This window comes from Engraulis encrasicolus, chromosome 19 (assembly GCF_034702125.1).
Source record: "Engraulis encrasicolus isolate BLACKSEA-1 chromosome 19, IST_EnEncr_1.0, whole genome shotgun sequence".
NCBI lineage: Eukaryota > Metazoa > Chordata > Actinopteri > Clupeiformes > Engraulidae > Engraulis > Engraulis encrasicolus.
The window spans coordinates 16,809,617-16,831,229 of record NC_085875.1 but is presented as its reverse complement, the minus strand read 5'-3'; the positions used below and the strand labels follow the sequence as shown (position 1 = coordinate 16,831,229).

The 21,613-nt window shown below is 47.0% G+C and overlaps 1 protein-coding gene across 3 annotated transcripts in view; it reads right to left on the bottom strand.

The window, feature by feature from the left end:
- The window catches only part of numb (NUMB endocytic adaptor protein), a 113,628-nt gene that overhangs the window by 32,113 nt on the left and 59,902 nt on the right, over nt 1-21,613 (bottom strand). For all 3 annotated transcript variants that reach the window (XM_063183705.1, XM_063183706.1, XM_063183707.1), the window contains exon 3: nt 4,705-4,779. In XM_063183705.1, coding sequence (XP_063039775.1) covers nt 4,705-4,779 — 75 coding nt within the window. The remainder of the gene's footprint in view (nt 1-4,704; nt 4,780-21,613) is intronic.

Sequence of the window (21,613 nt, the reverse complement as noted above, 5' to 3'; positions counted from 1 at the left end):
CCTGTGTGTGTCTGTGTCTGTGTCTGTGTCTGTGTCTGTGTCTGTGTATGTGTGTGTGTCTGTGTGTGTGACTGTGTGTGTGACTGTGTGTGTGACTGTGTGTGTGACTGTGTGTGTGTGTCTGTGTGTGTCTGTGTGTGTCTGTGTGTGTCTGTGTGTGTGTCTGTGTGTGTGTCTGTGTGTGTGTCTGTGTGTGTGTCTGTGTGTGTGTCTGTGTGTGTGTGTGTCTGTGTGTGTGTGTGTCTGTGTGTGTGTGTGTCTGTGTGTGTGTGTGTCTGTGTGTGTGTGTGTCTGTGTGTGTGTGTGTGTCTGTGTGTGTGTGTGTGTCTGTGTGTGTGTGTGTCTGTGTGTGTGTGTGTCTGTGTGTCTGTGTGTGTGTCTGTGTGTCTGTGTGTGTGTCTGTCTGTGTGTGTGTCTGTCTGTGTGTGTGTCTGTCTGTGTGTGTGTCTGTCTGTGTGTCTGTCTGTGTGTGTGTCTGTCTGTGTGTGTGTCTGTCTGTGTGTGTGTCTGTCTGTGTGTGTGACTGTCTGTGTGTGTGACTGTGTGTCTGTCTGTGTGTCTGTCTGTGTGTCTGTCTGTGTGTCTGTCTGTGTGTCTGTCTGTGTGTCTGTCTGTGTGTCTGTCTGTGTGTCTGTCTGTGTGTCTGTCTGTGTGTCTGTGTGTGTGTGTGTGTGCATGTGTAAGAAGGTCAGTTGTGGACAGTGGAGGCCTCCTGCATTACTTATTTATTTACTGTGTTTGTGTTTGTGTCTCGCTGTGCCGTTTACCCGGAAGTGCAGAGAGGATATTGAAACGGTTTGAAAAGCGTCGTCAGAATTCTGAGCACTGTGTTCAATTGTGTGTGTGTGTGTGTGTGTATGTGTGTGTGTGTGTGTGTGTGTGTGTATGTGTGTGTGTGTGTGTGTGTGTGTGTGTTGCATGCGTATGCATCATGTGTGTGTTGATGCAAGAGTGTAAGCCTGCACGCGTATGTGTATGCGAATGAGTGTATATTATGCACGCATATTGATACACATTTATGCGTGCATGCGTGTGTGCCTGAATTTTGCATGTGTGTGTATGCTGAATGTTATGTGTAGTGGTCTTGATCACTGCTGGCCTTTTATGGCCACAAGTATAAGTAAGACCTCTGCTCATTACGATCCAACTAATCACTAATGGACATCCCAATAACACACACAGCAAATAATATATGGCATGGAGGACACCAGGGCATCTCTGTTAGTCCAGAACACACACACACTCGCACGCACGCACGCACGCACGCGCACACACACGCACGCAGACACACGCACGCGCGCACACACACACACACAATGACACAATTAAAGAAACACACACACACACACACCTCTGATACTTTCCTGACCAGCTAAAGACAGGCAGAACAAAAGAATGGACTGAAGAGGACAGAGGCTGAATAGGAGAGAAAGAGATAAAGTGAGGTGAAGAAAGTGAGGTGAAGGGGGAGGAGGGTAATTGAGGAGGGAAGGTGAGAAAGGAGAGAGAGAGAGAGAGAGAGAGAGAGAGAGAGAGAGAGAGAGAGAGAGAGAGAGAGAGAGAGAGAGAGAGAGAGAGAGAGAGAGAGAGAGGAGGAGGAGGCGGATGACAGAGGGGGAAAGGTGAGAGGAAAGAGAGACAGAGACAGAAGGAGTGTGAGAGAAAAGGAGAATAGGGACAGAAAGAAAGAGAGACCAAATGAGAGTGAGAGGGGTGAGAGAGAGAAAGAGAGAGACAGAGAAAGAGGAGAAGGAGTAGGAGAAGGAGGAGAAAGACAGGCGCGCAAAAGGAGAATGCAAGAAAGAAAGAGAGGGAGTCATAGCAGTCAGTGGGCTGTGGGCCATATCCTCCATTAGGCATATGCTGCTGTGCTGTGTAGGGATGCACCGATACCACTTTTTTGAAAACCGATACAAGTACGAGTACATTAATGTGTGTACTTGCCGATACCGAGTACCGATACCGATACCTTTTACCACCAAAATACAATGAAAATAAATGCATGGCCTTGTTTTTTTCCACCTGTGATATTTGTATTGTCCATTTCCGTGTAGATTCAAATGTTAGTAAAGGTGGCACTTTTTTTCCATGCTGCTTTCAAGTCCACAGAACGTGACAAGATTTTGCATTGTTTTGTGTAATAGCAGTATCGTACCTGGTATCGGCAAGTGCTTGACGAGTACGAGTATGAGTATAATGAGCAGTGTCGGGCGCCCATCCCTAGTGCTGTGCTGTGCTGAGAAGGCCTCAGTCCTGAACGGAGGCCTGTTCTGCTGGAGCAGCGCTCTGCTCTCCACTCTTCTAATGCTGTTACATTACACAGCCACCACCACCACCGCCAGCTGCAGCCAGCCACACAACCCCACCCCCCCCCCCCCCCCCCCCCCCCCCCCCCCCCCCCCCCCCCCCCCCCCCCCCCCCCCCCCCCCCCCCCAACTCAACCAGCCCTCTCCTCTTCTTTTCTCTTCTGCAATCACCAGGGGCTGTAATGACATTGTATCGAAACAAGAGATCGTGATATGCAGCGTCACGATCAGGGCATGAATTTCACGAGGGCCCTTGTGCCCTCCCACTTTGGCCTTGTGCCCTTGAAAAAAAAATGTCTGCCATAAGGCCACAGTGGCCTTGATGCCCTCTCTGATGCCCTCTCAAGTGGCCTTGTCCCTAAAATGACGAGATTCCAGGCCTGGTCACGATACTGTATTGTGATACAAGAAGGCAGTATCGTGATAAGCCTTCTCAAAGTTCTGTTACCGTTCAGTCCAGAAAAACAACCACATGATATGATCTGATGGATGGTGCTTCCAAGCTTCAAATCAATATCATGATTAATTTAAATCTTGAGCTGAGGATCTCCTAAGGGTTGGGTGTTGGTGGTCAGAGAAAGTCCAGCTCCTCTCCTCTCTTGTCTCTCTTCTGTCAGGGCAGAGCGTGCGTGTGTGTGTGTGTGTGTGTGTGTGTGTGTGTGTGTGTGTGTGTGTGTGTGTGTGTGTGTGTGTACGTACTACTGGGAGTCAGGAAGCGGTGTCCTGCCGGGGCTATCGCCAGGGAAACGGCAGGAAGGGTGGAGAAACGTAGAGGAGGGAGTGGGAAGAGGAGGAAGGAGAAGAGGAGGAAGGAGAGGAGGGGGGAGGTAGTACGGATGTACGTGGTAGGAACGAACGGGACAACCGAAGACGTCACAGCAGGATGTGACACACAAAAAAGAGAGCCGTGTGGCAACGGGGGAGACAGTCGGGCGCTGCACACGGATCAGAGGGAGGGAGGTGGCCGAGAGAAGGGGGAGGGGGGATAACTACACGCGGGGAGGAAAAGGGACAGCTATAGAAAGAAATAACAGAATACAGGGAGTACCAGAAGGTCTGGGCTAGGAAAACCTCCATGGATAACTATAGCACTCCGCAGGACGAGGTATCAAGCGGAAAAGGTATTGGGGGTGGGCGGGGTGGGCGACACACAGAGGAATTCTGCAGATACAGTAGAAGGGCATTCCATCTAACTCTACAGTCTAGGTCCCCTACTACTGTACAGTCTCTAATAATGCCTCTTTCTCCACTGCCAGTTTTCTGGTAGGCCTACAGTTTGACACTTTTTTGCTTTTCGAATAGGCATGACACACAGCTCAATCGTGAAGCAAAAAGTGGCGGCCGAGTCATGCTTTTGTCGAGCCGTAGGCCTACCAGAAAACCGGCAGTGGAAAAGAGGCACAAGTTCTAACTGAAAGGTGGGGTTGCAGGTATGACATCACGTTGGGGGAACTCCCCCAGGATTCTAAGGTTCTACATAGACTCCTATGAGCCTGCGGAACCCCCAACGTGATGTCATAATAGTACATGTTCTTAAAATGGTTAACCTGCAACCCCACCTTGAAGTGACAGTCCATCTACAGTAGGAGCCACCAATGAGTGCGTATACATGCAGTTCAGTATCCCGAATATGATCGGGATATCAAGTATCCCGAATTTGCGTTTGAGCATATAAACACGTCAGTATCCCGAATAAGCCCTTATTGGGGATACTGAGAAATCAGGATATGCTAGGTGGAGTATTCCGACAGAAGCCGGGATACTGCCGCATGTAAACACCTTATCCCGGATACACGGGCTTCCCATAGAACGCTGTCGCTGGTATCCAGGCTACACGCATTTGAAGAGAATTCTACAACGGCCAAGAATGTTGACTGGGATATTACGTTCTGTGCTCATATAAACACCTTATCCCGAATATGATCATAACCGGGACATGCCTCATATTCGGGATACTGAACTGCATGTATACGCACTCACTGATATCGGTTCCATGTTTTTTTTCTTGACTGTGCCATAATTGCTCCTTTGCAAGGTTCAGCTCGAACCACCTTGGAAGAGTCATGGAAGTCAGTCACATGGAACAGGATACAAATTAGAGGTGCACCGAAAATTTGGCATCCAAGAAACATTCAGCCGAATCACTTTCAACTGAACTACAATACTCGTTTTCGGTATTCGGCTAAGTGAGTAATTATTATTCGGTTTCGGTCATAAATTTTCATTTTGGTGCATCTCTAATAAAAAATAAATGGCTCCCAAAGTAAGCTTACGTAGGGGTCAAGCACAAGTCAGGCTAAAGCTAACGTTCATCTAAGTTGATTCTAAGTAACACTAGAGTCCGGCTAAGCTACTGTGCCAGTCCAGAGGCTGTATAGTAGTCCAGTAGAGCACCTACCGCCTTGAGCCGCTTCACAGCATCCTCACAGATGTGCATCCCTCTGGACTCCTCCACCTCCACATGACCCAGGTACTGGAGAGAGAGAGAGAGAGAGAGAGAGAGAGAGAGAGAGAGAGAGAGAGAGAGGTGGAGAGAGAGAGAGAGAGAAAGAAAGAAAGGGAGGGAGGGAGAGAGAGAGAGAACAGAGAGAGAGAGAGAGAGAGAAAGAGAGAAAAAAGAGAGAGGGAGAGGGAGAGGGAGGGGGAGGGGGAGAGGGAGAGAGAGAGGGGGGAGGGAGAGAGAGAGAGAGAGAGAGAGAGAGAGAGAGAGAGAGAGAGAGGGAGAGAGAGAGAGAGAGAGAGGTAGAGAGACAGAGAGACACAGAACATTTACTAATCCACTTGGCATTACAGACAAATGACCACACATTTAAGTTAAGATTTAAGTTAGCGAGAGCCAGTGAAACACTCAATGACTGTGTGAATGGGATGAGACAGTTTTACAAGTAAAACATTTTCAAGACAATTTCATTGAAGCGACATGCGACTTCAATAATCAGCATAAATAACATATTCGCTGCAGAAAAAAAACCAGAAAAACAAAGTGAAAAAAGTGAAGAAGAAGGCACCAAAAATGTAGGAGGCTCTGATCTGCAAGGAAGTGACAGGAGCACACCAAAAAAGTACACCACAAAAGAGTGCATCATTTGCATATTAATACGTTTGCACTCTTGCTGCTACATTCATCCAGTCCACTTCTGGAGTGTGTTTCTCGAAAGCGTAGTTGTTAGCCAGTTAGCAACTTTGGTAGATGCCAATGGGAAATTGCATTACAACCAACAAAGTAGCTAACAGTTAGCAACCACGCTTTCAGAAATGCACCCCTGATCGGCACGGACTGCACAGTCACGTAAACAAACAGCGAAGGGGTCACTGGCTAAGGTCAGGGGCGAGGCAGGGGTCGGTGGTGTGCAGGGGTCATTGTGAATGCCGTTCCTGAACCCCTCTCCCCCAGTGGCGAGGTCGGGAGGTCAGGAGGTCAGGAGGCTGCCTGACTGGCGAACCCCTTCTGCCCTCAGCATCTCACCGTCAGGGGGGGGTCATAGGTCAACTCGTGAGGCTGGCGGCCATTGTGAGCAATGTCAGCGAGAGAGGAAGTCCTAGGGCACCTCCGCCTAAAACACACGGACACGCGTGCTCATGCACACAGACACAAAGACACACATGCTTTCTCACACACACGCGCACACACGCACGCACGCACATATTTGCAGGCATACATACACACATACACGCACATGCACACGCTCACACAGCCTCCGACCCCCACCCTGCCTTCAGTGCTATACAAACACACTGGGGTTATTCTTAGACACTGACCTCACCATCACATCAACAGAAAGACAAGGAGGGAAACGCTTACTTATTCACACACACAAAAACGGATGCGCACACATAAACACACATGCACACACCCACACACACACACACACACACACACTTAGCGGCATGCAGGCACTCACTCACGCATAGTGAGACGAGCACATGCATTCCATGCATTCATTGGCTGTGAAGTGTGGGTGGGCAGTGGGGACAGGACAGCGGGCCCTTAGCCTGGTGTGCTGAGGCAGAACGTCTCATTTAGGGATGCACGATGTGAAAAATTTCGGCCGATACCGATATCCGATATTGATAATGCGATTTTGGTCGATAACCGATATTAATCGTTACCGATGTTTTGTATATTTTTTAAAAAAAAAGATAACATTTAATATAGACTGACAATGATGCAAACTGAATTTTGAATGTCCTCTTTAATTTTATCACAGGGAGTTAAAACGTGTTTTGGAAAATAGATTTTTTTAAAAATAGACACAAACTAGAAGACAAACAATGAAAGTCACTGTCAAGTCCAATCTTATGTTAAAAACATATCAGAACCAATACAATTAAGAACCGTAACATATTAAAAAAAAACCATCGGTGTTAACATCAGCCCAGTTTTACCCATCGGACCGATGTCCGATGTCTTGAGAAATGTCAAATATCGGCCCATACCGATGTTAAGGTCCGATACATCGTGCATCCCTAGTCTCATTCCTCCCTTTTCCCCCCACATCATTATGATCCTGCGCTCCAGCAACCACGCATAGCAGGCCAGGCAGCCATGAAGGAAGGCACAGCACACACACACACGGACACACACACACACACACACACACACACACAGGAGCAAGCACCCCACCCCACCCCTTGCCCTTCCCTCCACCCTCTCCAACCCTTAACCCTGACTCCTTCCGCACATATGACCACCCCCCCACACACACACACACGCACCATTCCCCCACAGCAGCACAATCATGCCAACATGCATAGAGACACACGCACACACACACATCAATAGACACAAACAGTCACACAGAGACTCACACTTCACACACACACACACACACACAGACGTACATGTACACACACACACAGTCCCCCGCCACAGCAGCCCTGCACCCCACCCCACCCCACCCCACCCGGTCTTGAGAGTGCAGTTCCGTGCCTTGTTGACATAACTCCGGCCACGCTGTCTCCCCACATCCTGTGTCCACTCCCTGCCGCAAGATAGACCGATCCGACCTCCACGTCCACGTCCACATTCGCATTCACATTCACATTCACATTCGCGCGCTTCACTCAGGGGGGCAACCAACTGCTGCTGCTGTCTCTCGCTACCTCCAGTTACAGCATGACAGCGGCCGGGGTCCTGTCTGCCTGCCTGGTGTGTGTGTGTGTGTGTGTGTGTGTGTGTGTGTGTGTGTGTGTGTGTGTGTGTGTGTGTGTGTGTGTGTGTGTGTGTGTGTGTCTGTGTGTGTGTGTGTCTGTGTGTCTGTGTGTCTGTGTGTCTGTGTGTGTGTCTGTCTGTGTGTGTGTCTGTCTGTGTGTGTGTCTGTCTGTGTGTGTGTGTCTGTGTGTGTGTCTGTGTGTGTGTCTGTGTGTGTGTGTCTGTGTGTGTGTGTCTGTGTGTGTGTGTCTGTGTGTGTGTGTCTCTCTGTGTGTGTGTCTCTCTGTGTGTGTGTCTCTCTGTGTCTGTGTCTCTCTGTGTCTGTGTCTCTCTGTGTCTGTGTCTCTCTGTGTCTGTGTCTCTCTGTGTCTGTGTCTCTCTGTGTCTGTGTCTCTCTGTGTCTGTGTCTCTCTGTGTCTGTGTCTCTCTGTGTGTCTGTGTCTGTGTGTAGCTGGATAACTAGTGGCTGAGCCAGCGAGCCATCGTCAGCCCTTTCGTGGAAAGCAGGAAACCCTGGGAAGCTACGAGGTCACACAGAGACCAGAGACCAGAGGCAGAGGCAGAGACGGCCACAGCTCAACTGATGAGCTCATCGGCATCAGCAGCAGGAGGAAGAGGAAATGCAAACACAGTGGACTGTTAGTAGAGAGAGAGAGAGAGAGAGATAGAGATAGAGATAGAGCGGGATAGAGAGAGAGAGAGAGAGAGAGAGAGCGGGTGAGGGCGAGAGAGAGAGAGAGAGAGAGAGAGAGAGAGAGAGAGCTGGCGAGAGAGGGAGATGGCGAGAGAGAGAGCTGGCGAGAGAGAGAGAGAGAGAGAGAGAGAGAGAGAGAGAGGGCGAGGGCGAGAGAGAGAGAGAGAGAGAGGGGGCGAGAGAGAGAGATAGAGAGAGCTAGATAGAGAGAGAGTGGGCGAGAGAGAGCGGGCGAGAGAGAGAGAGAGAGAGAGAGAGAGCGGGCGAGAGAGAGAGAGAGAGAGAGCGGGCGAGAGAGAGAGAGAGAGAGAGCGGGCGAGAGAGAGAGAGAGAGAGAGCGGGCGAGGGTGAGAGAGAGAGAGAGAGAGAGAGCGAGAGAGCGAGGGCGAGAGAGAGCGGGCGAGAGGGAGAGCGAGAGTGTTTTCCCAAGAATGTGCTTTATCAAGCTGCTGCCTTCCTGATGAACTGCAGACCTCTGGCCTGTCTTTGGACAGACAGGGGAAGTAAAGGGCACAGGCGGAGGAAGAAGAAAGGGGGAAGGGGTGGGACAGGGAGAATCTGTGTCTCCAAGTATGTGTGTGTGTGTGCGTGTGTGTGAGCGTGTGTGTGTATGCGTGTGAGCGTGTGTGTGTGTGCGTGTGAGCGTGTGTGTGTGCGTGTGAGTGCGTGTGAGCGTGTGTGTGCGTGTGAGCGTGTCTCTGTCTGTCTGTGTGTGTGTCTCTGTCTGTCTGTCTGTCTGTGTGTGTGTCTCTGTCTGTCTGTGTGTGTGTCTCTGTCTGTCTGTCTGTCTGTCTGTCTGTCTGTCTGCCTGTCTGCCTGTCTGTGTGCCTGTCTGTGTGCCTGTCTGTGTGCCTGTCTGTGTGCCTGTCTGTGTGCCTGTCTGTGTGCCTGTCTGTGTGTCTGTCTGTGTGTCTGTCTGTGTGTGTGTGTGTGTGAAGACACTGTGACTTAGGACCTTTCAGTGCTCCTCCACAAGCTTGGCGTCACCTGATCTGTGACTGTCATCAGGGGAGAAGGCGTTGGATTATTATTCCATTCCTAATACTGTAGTGCAGTGGTTCTCAAACTTTTCCCATCTTACCCCCCTTCGGAGGGTCTGGATGCTTCTAACGTAAAGTTTGAAACATCTTAGCATACTGGCCAGGATCTCGGAAAGATGCAACAATGGAAATGTTACATCCTCAGGGACTGGGCAACACAACTACAGTACATGCTGAAATTGGTCGGAATTCTCCACTGACATTGCAGAGGGGTCTCTTTCCGCTTGATATTGCATTATTACATTATTAGGGCAGTCATGGGTGAGCGGTTAGGGCGTCAGACTTGCATCCCAGAGGTTGACGGTTCGACTCCCGACCCGCCACGTTGGTGGGGGGAGTAATCATCAACCAGTGCTCTCCCCCATCCTCCTCCATGACTGAGGTACCCTGAGCATGGTACCGTCCCACCGCATTGCTCCCCATGGGGCGCCACTGAGGGCTGCCCCCTTGCACGGGTGAGGCATAAAATGCAATTTTGTTGTGTGCAGTGTGCAGTGTTCACTTGTGTGCTGTGGAGTGCTGTGTCACAATGACAATGGGAGTTGGAGTTTCCCAATGGGCTTTCACTTTCTTTCACTTATTACATTACGTTGCACTTAGCTGACGCTTTCATTTATTCAAAGCGAAATACAGTTATTAATTTTCCAGGGTATTTGTTACAGTCTCTGGAGCAATGTGGGGTTAGGTGCCTTGCTCAAGGGCACTTCAGCCATGGCTGGAGATGTAGGGAGAGGTCAGGGGGGATTCGAACCTGCAACCCCTAGATTGAAAGACCAACTCTCTAACCACTAGGCCACGGCCGCCTGACATGGTTGGCATAGCTGTACTAGCCTGATTATCATCGACGTTCAAATCTCTTCGAGACTTGGTCTGACCAAGAGCATAACAATTAACGTTTCCCAAACGGCATGGTTGACCTGCCTCTCTTGGTTTGCTTATGGTTGTTTGCTTCTCGACAAAGTGGGAGGAGTTCCCGTATTTGCGGGAACTCAGAAAGTAGGCCCACTTGCTCTTGACCTGACTAGCTGCAACCCTGAAAGTGTTGCATCACTAGGAGGGCACAGCCTGGCTATAGCTGTACCGCCCTACAAAGCAAAAAAGGCAGTAACTGGGCAGAGCTCCAAAACTGAGTAAAATGACTTTAAAATGATCCTGTAGTACAGTCCAAGTAATTTTGGAGAGATTATGGACATGCATCAGTTTTGTTACTTTATATTACCACCTTTTGTGCAGATGAATCATTTTATTTCAATTTAAACTTTGATGCCATTAAAGTCATAGCAACTGATTTTCCACAACAACGCAGTTAGCCTACTGCCTTATTGCTCTGTAGTGTAGAGCAGTGTGGCTCTGAGGCCTATTGAGAAACCCACATCACTTAGCCACGTGGGGCGTGCATCCATGTGGGATGAGAATGCACAGAGCCCCCTACACCAGCTGTCCACATGGAGGAAGATCTGGCGAACTCACACACTCACTGAGGCGGAGAAAATCATCCTTTGTTTTTTACCATTCCTCTCGCAGTGTGTGTGTGTGTGTGTGTGTGTGTGTGTGTGTGTGTGTGTGTGTGTGTGTGTGTGTGTGTGTGTGTGTGTGTGTGTGTGTGTGTGTGTGTGTGTGTGTGTGTGTGTGTGTGCAGAAAGTGCAAAGTCAGGCGGAAGCCGGGCTTCTGCTGCTAATTCCAGTACTCAGCCTTCCTCCAGCAGCCTGGCCTCTTTTCTTCCTCCTCCTCTTCCTCTATTTGAAGCCTCTGCAGTAATCTCAACAACATATCTTATTTTAGACCAAACAACACAGCTGCTCTCTATGTATGACAATAAGGGATACTATAAAGGGGGGGGGGGAGAGAGAGAGAGAGAGAGAGAGAGAGAGAGAGAGAGAGAGAGAGAGAGAGAGAGAGAGAGAGAGAGAGAGAGAGAGAGAGAGAGAAAGAAAGAAAGAGAGAAAGAGAGAGAGCGAGCAAGACAGAAAGGTGGAGAGAGAGCAGGGGGGAAAGAGCAAGAGAACAAGAGAAAAAGAGAGAGGGGGAGTTGAGAGAGAGGGGGGAAGAGCGAGAGAGTGAGTGAGAGGCAAGCAGAACTGATGGAGGAAGGTAGGTTGCACTAACATGAGGCTGATGGAGGGAAAATAAAGAAAGGAGAGAGAATGTGAAGCAGACAGAATGAGAAGGAAAAGAAGAGTGAAAGAGAGAAAGAAAGAGAAAGAGCTAGACAGATAGAAAAGGAGAGAGAGACGTAAAAAATGTCACAAGGAGAGAGAGATAGAGATAGAGATAGGGAGAGAGAAAGAGAAAGAGATATAGACAGAATGAGAGCGAGACAGAACCAGAGAGAGACTCAAAGACCTAGAGACAGGCTTCATAATAGATTGGGGAAAATTCTGAGATGAGAAGAGCTCAACTTTCCATCCTGCAGTGCCATGCTTTTCCAGAGGGAGGGCTGCCTGGCTGCATGGTTCTCTCTCTCCCTGGCTGGCTGCATGGCTGCCTGGCTCTCTCTCTCCCTGCCTGGCTGCATGGCTCTCTCTCTCCCTGCCTGGCTGCCTGGCTGCATGGCTCTCTCTCTCCCTGCCTGGCTGCATGGCTCTCTCTCTCCCTGCATGGCTGCATGGCTCTCTCTCCCTGCCTGGCTGCATGGCTCTCTCTCTCCCTGGCTGGCTGCATGGCTGCATGGCTCTCTCTCTCCCTGCATGGCTGCATGGCTCTCTCTCTCCCTGCCTGGCTGCATGGCTCTCTCTCTCCCTGCCTGGCTGCATGGCTCTCTCTCTCTCCCTGCCTGGCTGCCTGGCTCTCTCTCTCTCCCTGCCTGGCTGCCTGGCTCTCTCTCCCTGCATGGCTGCATGGCTCTCTCTCCCTGCCTGGCTGCATGGCTGGCTGGCTGGCTGGCTGGCTGGTCAGTGTTTCCCAACCTTTTTGTCTTGTGAAACCCCCCCAAGTTGAATTCCCTGTAACAATAAATATTATTCATATAAGAGTCATGTTTTTTACAGTTACAGTCAGCAAAAGGCATCCGTTAGACTGAATGACAATGCCATTTTGTACGTCTTTGACCCACTGGTAGTTTTTTTCCACTTACCTCCTGAAGTGTGCCCAAGTACCCCTAGGGGAACACGGACCCCTGGTTGGGAACCCGGGGGCCAAGCCAAGGGTTCCCAAACTCTACCATGACATACTGGTAGACTCCAGCCTGGCCCCCATTTGAAAAACCAGTGGGCTAAGCACTCTTGGTCTCAGGCTAGGCTACCCTGGCGTGCCGTGCACAAAGCCCCTGTGTTGGGCTGCGGACAGGAGGGAGGGAGGGAGGAAAGAAAAGAGCCCCTGCCTGCCTGATGCAGTACACTGAAGACTCATCAACCTCCCTCCCCGACAATACACCGAGCGCACACACACAATGGCCTCCATTTAACCAGCTGAACACTAAACCTGTACTGGTGCAGCCAAATACACAGGCTGGCATAGCTGTACTAGCTGCACACACACACACACACACACACACACACACACACACACACACACACACACACACACACACACACACACACACACACACACACACACACACACACACACACACACACTGTGAACACACACAGACTTCAAAGCCATGCCTAATACAGAGTTCCGGCAGAATTTCAAGGTTGTTGCCTTTATAAACTTTGTCAGAAGACATTGCTAGCATGGCATATACTGTAGGCTTCACATATTAGCTTACATACACAGATCTGCGCGCAGCGCACACGCCTATGGTCTCTGTAATGACCCTTGGCGCCCAATCGGAAGGCCATGTGTAGAGCGTATTGCGGGGCACTGGTGCGCTGTGGACGGCTAATTTATGGAGAGCAGGTGGAGTGAGTGCCACAAGGTCAGGAGACGAGAGGAGAGATGACCGCATCGGCCAGGAATCTGGGGCGTAGTAGTGCGATTCATAAATCAAACACACACACACACACGGACACACGCACGTGGTCTACCTAAGGGTGGGCGATATATACCGTCTGCGAAATTATCGTAAATGTTGTTTTGACGATGAGTAATTTTGCAATATCGAGATATTTTTATGAAGTCGCTAAAATCAACAAAAGCGCTGTGACAGGACTCATTCAGACAGCGACGACAGCCAAGCCTTTCAGCCAATAGTAATGTTGTTGTGAACTGGAGAATAAAGTCTGTGAACCAATGAGCAGACAGTGCTGAGGGGGGCGGGCTGCAGCGTTTTGCCAGACAGGAGAGAAAAATTTTTCCGTCGTCACCGTCCGTGTCACTCGTGCAGAGCGCTGCTGCTGCTGGGCAGTGGAGGAGAGTTTCTTATCCAAATGGTGGATTTACATGAGGAATTCAACCATTAAACCAGCCATTGCATGATGCTGAGGGCGTTTTGAAACTATGTGCTTTAATTAGCAGCCGTCTGTGATTATGGAAAGCCAAATAGTTAGGAAGATAAATAGCTTTGTCTCTGGTCTGAGAAATCGCTAGTTAGCATGCTAGTTAGCGAACTAGGCTAAGCAATGTTGTTCTCTACAACTATTAGTGGCTGTTACTCACTACTCAAACACCCACCTGCATGTATAGATAGCATAACTGCTTAGGTGGACAAGTACTGTTCAGTTAGACTGGCGCAGTGAGTTAAATTACAATGTGTGAAATTCAACACGCAATTTGCAGCTGCCCTAGTTTCCTATCCATGCACTTTTCCAGTCAAAAATGGCTGTCATCTAACAGAATCATAAGCAATACATTATAAAACTATTTTTTATTTACATGGATATGTTTTCATGCAAAGTGATGAAGTATTACTTTACAGACCAGAGCATGTTATTAAATTAAAAAGCTCTTCAGCACAGCATTTCTCCCAACTCTCTGTCCCTCCCCAGTTACAACACAAATGCAGCACTACTACCTCCAGTGCAGAATTGAAATTAGTCTGGAATCATGCACAAATAATAGACAGCATAAATGTGTAGCTTTGTTATACTGCCATGCTTTGTGATGTAGCCTAGTGTAGACATGCCATCATTTATGCAGACCTCTTGGTAACATGCAGTTTAGGCTACATAGGCCTACAAATGTTCTGCTTTACTCACCCTGCCCTGCCAAATTCCCATACAGTACAATTCAAACACATTGATTACCCCCCCTCCTTCTGAAATAGGCCCTACTGGTTTTTGCAAGTGTTTTTGGAAATTATCGTCAAATTATCGTTATCGTGAAAATTCTAAAACTTAGAGCTATTTTTTTTTGCCCATATCGCCCACCCCTAGGTCTACCCTGCGGGTTCACCTTCAGCATAACCAGTTTCCTTAGAGGATGTTTACATTACACAAACACACACATCGAAAATCAGCGTTGAGGGATGTTTGCTCAGAGGACACACAGAGAAAACTCTCATTACACCTGCAGTGAAGACGCTATCTATGTGCAGTCTCTGGCTATAAAGATCTCATACTAACAAGTTATAGGTTCACATTAGTAACCAGCATGAAGCAGGAGGGGACGGTTTCTCACAAGGCAAACTCGTATTGCACCTGTGGTTAAGGGGTATGCCACTATTTTGGGGCTTAATACAGTTAAAATCGTTGGCCGGGGTTTATAAAAGTGGTAAAGTGTCTTATTTTTCATGTCAAACGTTGTCTTGCTTTTAGACAAGTTAAAAGAGGGAGTATGTCGCTAAGCTAGTGAAAGTCAATGGATCCGTGTAGCATGTAGCATTGTTGTATAGTCTCTGGCTATAAAGATCTCAGAAGAGCAGTCCTTAAGTGTCCTGATAAAGCTGAGGCTAATTTGGCCTGTAATTATGGCCAGTGGGACAGTGGGGATTAGGTGACTGAGGGTGTCCAGTGGTCACAATGTACCCACCACATCACTTCAGACTCCCATGACTCTCCCCACCCCCGCCCCCCCTAACTCTCCTCTCCTCTCCCTCCTCAAAAAAAAAAAAATCACATGACTCCAACCTACGTCTAACATTTCTCCTCCCGAGTCCTACGCTGCCCTGTTCAGGGGCCAATACTAAGAACTAGAAGCTGGTTTAGGAGCAAAATCATCGAATAGAAGAGCCAGTAAGTTAGTCTTCAGAAAATGAGGACTGCAGGCTCTTCTAGTATTAGATGATTTACCCATCATCTTAATCTGGCATATCCCAGAGCAGCGGTTCCCAAACTTTTTTCCCTGCGCACCCCCTTGCACATTTCAGTGTGGTTCGCGGACCCCCTGAGCGAATATTTTGGTGTGCTAATGGCCACAGAAGTAAGATTCACTGCGCATTCACTGCACATTATAAAGTGAAAGTGAAAGTGAAAGCCCATTGGGAAACTCCAACTCCCATTGTCATTGTGACACAGCACTCCACAGCACACAAGTGAACACTGCACACAACGAAATTGCATGAATGCCTCACCCGTGCAAGGGGGCAGCCCTCAGTGGCGTCCCATGGGGAGCAGTGCGGTGGGACGGTACCATGCTCAGGGTACCTCAGTCATGGAGGAGGATGGGGGAGAGTACTGGTTGATTACTCCCCCCACCAACCTGGCGGGTCGGGAGTCGAACCGGCAACCTCTGGGATGCAAGTCTGACGCCCTAACCGCTAGGGGTGGGTATTGGCAAAGGGTTCACGATTCGTCGGCATCACGATACACATGCCATGATGCGATTCTATCACGATGCATTGCGATTCATGTACTACTGTGATGCATTGCGATATTTACTTCAGTGAATGTGTAAAATACAGCTTATTTGTCAGTTGCTGTGTAGCTTTCTTAAGTCAGTTCATTCTATTTAAGCATTCTATCATCTGGGAGAGAGCTTACATCACAACAGAAATATTACCTATTCTCTACTGAACAAAATAACCCGTGGCAAATCGAATTTTATTGTTATCAAATAATCAATTGTCATGAATCCATGCAGTATATTGAGAAAATAAGTATCACGATACCTTGTCATGAATCGATGCATTGTATCGTGAGAGTAAGTATCGCGATGCATCGATGCGACGATTATTTTGCACACCCCTACTAACCGCTCACCCATGACTGCCCTAAATCATGCACAGTTGTTTTGGGGAATCCTCTTTTCCAATAGTCTAGGAGTTAAACTACACTTCAGATGGACCCTTCCAGCATACAATTCACCCTAGAATTAAAAACGACATGTTCATTAATGCTGGATAAAAACTCACATATCCACCATTGCTCTATTTAGCTGGCGCACCCCCTTATGGCAGGCCGCGCACCCCCAGGGGTGCACGCACCACAGTTTGGGGAAACCCTGTCCCAGAGTATACCCCTCTGTTCTGTGGGGCTGGGTTTATGTGGATGGGAGGCAGGGAGTGGAGAGCAGGTAAGGCTGGTAATGTTTCCAGACCTCAGAGGCAGAGCCAGTCTGCAACAAAGAGGATAGATATGCCCAGATCCTTCATGGCCAGCCAGTTCTTGAAACCACAATCGCAGGAGGGCTGGCCCATTTCCATCCTATTCCAGCAGTGCTGGCCAAGGCACAGATTGAGACAGCATTTCTCTGAGATGGATGCAGCTTTTAGACAATGCATGATGATCTACAACCACCCTTACCATGAAAGGAAAATGTGAGCTAGTTGTTGTTATAGATACTGTGCTTCCCATAGTCACCATGTCAACAACATGTCTATTTACCACGGCCAAGCATGTCAACAACAACATGCCTACTTATGCAGCCTGGAGGGAACTGATCCTCTACTTTGCTGCTCCCATAGACATTGAGACATAGGGCTATGATGACATGAGGCATCTTGGCATGCATGCCATCCCTGCGTACAGCTCATCTCACCAGGGGTGCATTTCTCAAAAGCGTAGTCGCTAACTACGGTAGCTACTTTGTTGGTTGCAATGCAATTTCCCATTGGCAACTACCCAAGTTGCTAACTGCTAACAACTACGCTTTCGAGAAATGCACACCAGATCAGTCTTCTTGTTGCCACAACACACAGGCGGAGGAGAAGCCAGGCCAGCACACTGACTGCACCGCAGGCTGCTTGGTACAACACGTCATGTTCTCAAGAACTCCACTCACCCCTCTGGCATGTATGTGGGTGGCTACATGTGCATGAACTCACCACCAGAGCTCTGTCTGTGTGCATGTTGAGCAATGCAAAAGCAGCCTAGCTACAGCACCAGCACTGCTCACAATAAACCCACCATCTATAGACATACATACATATATATATATATATATATTATATGAACTTTATTACAGGCTCTAGGCCCAATAGGCAGACACACATCATAGTATACATAAAAAAACAGTAAAATATAAAATAGGCAGGAAAAGAAAAGGAAGGGAGAGAGAAAAACAACAACAAACAATAATGCCTAAGCATATACAAACATATCTGTCATGACAGTCTTAAAAGGCAGCCATACCAATGCTTCCACATATGATTGATATCAGATAGAGTTGCATCTGGAGTTTGAGAGAATCATTATAATACAGTTTTTAGACTTATCCAGACGGCACATGAACTTAAACATTAGGTTCCTCAAGAGACCCGGTAAGGTACAAAGTCCTGAGTCACAAAATAATTTACTAGCACTGCAACTCCTAGGCTTTTTCAGCAATATACTTAGAAAGTCATTATATGCCACTTGGAGTTTGCGCAATGTTTCTTTTTTGTAGCTGACCCATAATGAGGCTGCATACATAGGGCTACAGTAGGCACTAAGGGTGGGCGATATATACCGTCTGCGAAATTATCGTAAATGTTGTTTTGACGATGAGTAATTTTGCAATATCGAGATATTTTTATGAAGTCGCTAAAATCAACAAAAGCGCTGTGACAGGACTCATTCAGACAGCGACGACAGCCAAGCCTTTCAGCCAATAGTAATGTTGTTGTGAACTGGAGAATAAAGTCTGTGAACCAATGAGCAGACAGTGCTGAGGGGGGCGGGCTGCAGCGTTTTGCCAGACAGGGAGAGAGAGATTTCCGTTTCACTCGTACAGCGCTGCTGCTGCTGGGCAGTGGAGGAGAGTTGCTGTTATCCAAATGGTGGATTTACATGAGGAATTCAACCATTAAACCAGCCATTGCATGATGCTGAGGGCGTTTTGAAACTATGTGCTTTAATTAGCAGCCGTCTGTGATTATGGAAAGCCAAATAGTTAGGAAGATAAACAGCTTTGTCTCTGGTCTGAGAAATCGCTAGTTAGCATGCTAGTTAGCGAACTAGGCTAAGCAATGTTGTTCTCTACAACTATTAGTGGCTGTTACTCACTACTCAAACACCCACCTGCATGTATAGATGGCATAACTGCTTAGGTGGACAAGTACTGTTCAGTTAGACTGGCGCAATTTGCAGCTGCCCTAGTTTCCTATCCATGCACTTTTCCAGTCAAAAATGGCTGTCATCTAACAGAATCATAAGCAATACATTATAAAACTATTTTTTATTTACATGGATATGTTTTCATGCAAAGTGATGAAGTATTACTTTACAGACCAGAGCATATGCATGTTATTAAAGGATTTATCCGGAGTTGGAACAAATTTGCCTGTTTTTTGCATGTTTGGGGTGAAATACAGTCACTCTAGAGCAAAATCAAGGCAAAAGGATGCGTTTTGAGAAAGTTTGATAATATCACGTTAGCCTCGTTAGCCATATCAGCTATGCAATATGAAAGGTGTGGGCATCGTTTTTCGGCGGTTACACACATTTCAAAAACACAACATTTTAAAGTCTTGCACAGCTCAAAACAACGTCACACTTACCTCGTAATATGTTGAGGGTATCCACACATAAACCGAAGTGTCCAAAGTCCTTCATGTATTCTTGAAAGGTCTGCAGAATGTGTTTTGTGAAGCTACTACCTTGAGAATATCTAAATTACGGTCAAGACAACTATTTGACACTAAAGCCCACCAAGTAGATTGCCGAGTGCGTCGCACCATCAGCTATGATTATTTCCATAGCGAGTAACCACAGCTGATGGTGCGACGCACTCGGCAATCTACTTGGTGGGCTTTAGTGTCAAATAGTTGTCTTGACCGTAATTTAGATATTCTCAAGGTAGTAGCTTCACAAAACACATTCTGCAGACCTTTCAAGAATACATGAAGGACTTTGGACACTTCGGTTTATGTGTGGATACCCTCAACATATTACGAGGTAAGTGTGACGTTGTTTTGAGCTGTGCAAGACTTTAAAATGTTGTGTTTTTGAAATGTGTGTAACCGCCGAAAAACGATGCCCACACCTTTCATATTGCATAGCTGATATGGCTAACGAGGCTAACGTGATATTATCAAACTTTCTCAAAACGCATCCTTTTGCCTTGATTTTGCTCTAGAGTGACTGTATTTCACCCCAAACATGCAAAAAACAGGCAAATTTGTTCCAACTCCGGATAAATCCTTTAAATTCAAAAGCTCTTCAGCACAGCATTTCTCCCATTCCTCCCCAGTTACAACACAAATGCAGCACTACTACCTCCAGTGCAGAATTGAAATTAGTCTGGAATCATGCACAAATAATAGACAGCATAAATGTGTAGCTTTGTTATACTGCCATGCTTTGTGATGTAGCCTAGTGTAGACATGCCATCATTTATGCAGACCTCTTGGTAACATGCAGTTTAGGCTACATAGGCCTACAAATGTTCTGCTTTACTCATCCTGCCCTGCCAAATTCCCATACAGTACAATTCAAACACATTGATTACCCCCCCCCCCTCCTGAAATAGGCCCTACTGATTTTTGCAAGTGTTTTTGGAAATTATCGTCAAATTATCGTTATCGTGAAAATTCTAAAACTTATCAAGATCATTTTTTTTGCCCATATCGCCCACCCCTAGTAGGCACGAAACAAGTTTAAAAAGGGTGAGTTTGTAAACTCAATCTATCATTATCAAAATGAAATCACGCTTGTGTGGTTCCAAAAGCCTGGGCATTCCATCTCCTTTTGGAACTAACAAATGGTTTTGTTTACGCAAAATGGATCAAACTCAACCAGCCTTGAAGGCTAGATGTAGGGCTTTATTTTATATATATATAATGCTCAAATGTTTTTTTTCAGTAAGGATTCGGAATAATTTATTGCAGACAGAAAAAAACAAATGACACCAATCCACCAGTGCTATGAGACTAATTGAGTTATGGCAAAGGACGCGCTCAACTTCTTGGAAAAAACAAAAGTTTTTGGGTGTGCAATAAAATGTATCAACTTAAGGAATAAGAATCTGCACTCACAAACTGCGTCTCATTATTTATTTAAATTACCACCATGTCCAAAAGCAAATGCGTTTCGGCTATCAAGCCTTCACCACGCACTGATGAAGGCTTGATAGCCTGAACGTGTTTGCTTTTGGACATGGTGGTTATATAAATAAATTATGAGACACAGTTTGTGAGTGCGGATTTTTCTTCCTTAAGTGAGACTAATTAAGTTAAACTTTTAGCAGGTGTCAGCATCTGTAATACAGCTGGGCTCGATGACCCAGCAATACAGTGAGGAGAATAAGTATTTGATCCCTTGCTGATTTTGTCGGTTTGCCCACTAATAAAGACATGATCATTCTATAAAATTAATGATAAAATGTATTCTAATATAGAGAGGCAGAATATCAAAAAGAAAATCCAGAAAATAACTTTGAAGAATATATTTTAATTGATTTGTATTCCATTGAGGAAAATAAGTATTTGACCCCTCTAGTCAAAGAAGACAAAATACTTGGTGGCAAAGCCCTTGTTTTCTCATACAGAGGTCAGATGTTTCTTTCAGATAATTACAATGTTTGTGGATATATTAGAAAGGATTTTTGTCCACTTTTCTTTGCAGATCATCTCTAAATCACTTAAGTTGTATGACTGTAGCTTGCCAAATGGGAGCTTCTGTTCCCTTCACAGGATTATTATAGGGTTAATGTTTGGAAACTGTCTAGGCCACTTCATGACCTTAATGTGCTTCTGCTTGAGCTACTCCTTCGTTGCTTGGGCTGTAGGTTATGGATTATTATCATTTTGGAAGGCCAATCCATGACCCACCTTCAGTCTAGTGGTGGTGGCAAAGAGGTTGGCATGCAGCATTGTACGTTTACATGTCTCCCTCCATCCATTTCTTGACGATGTGAAGTTGTCCTGTGTCTTGGCCAGACAAACAACCTCAAAACATAATGTTACCACTTTCATTTATGATGTTGGAGAAGGTGTTGTTCTTGGGATCATAGGCAGCATTTCTCTTCCTCCAAACACATCGAGTTTTGTTAATGCCAAACAGTTTGATTTTGGTGTCATCTGATTCCAGCACCTCCCAATCATATCCTAATCCAGTTTGACGTTCATTGGCAAACCTCAGGTGAGCCTGAACAGGTTCCTTCTGAAGCCGGGGTACCATGCATGCACTGCAGGATTTTAATCCGCTGTGGTATCAAGTGTTTCCAATAGTTTTCTTAGTGATT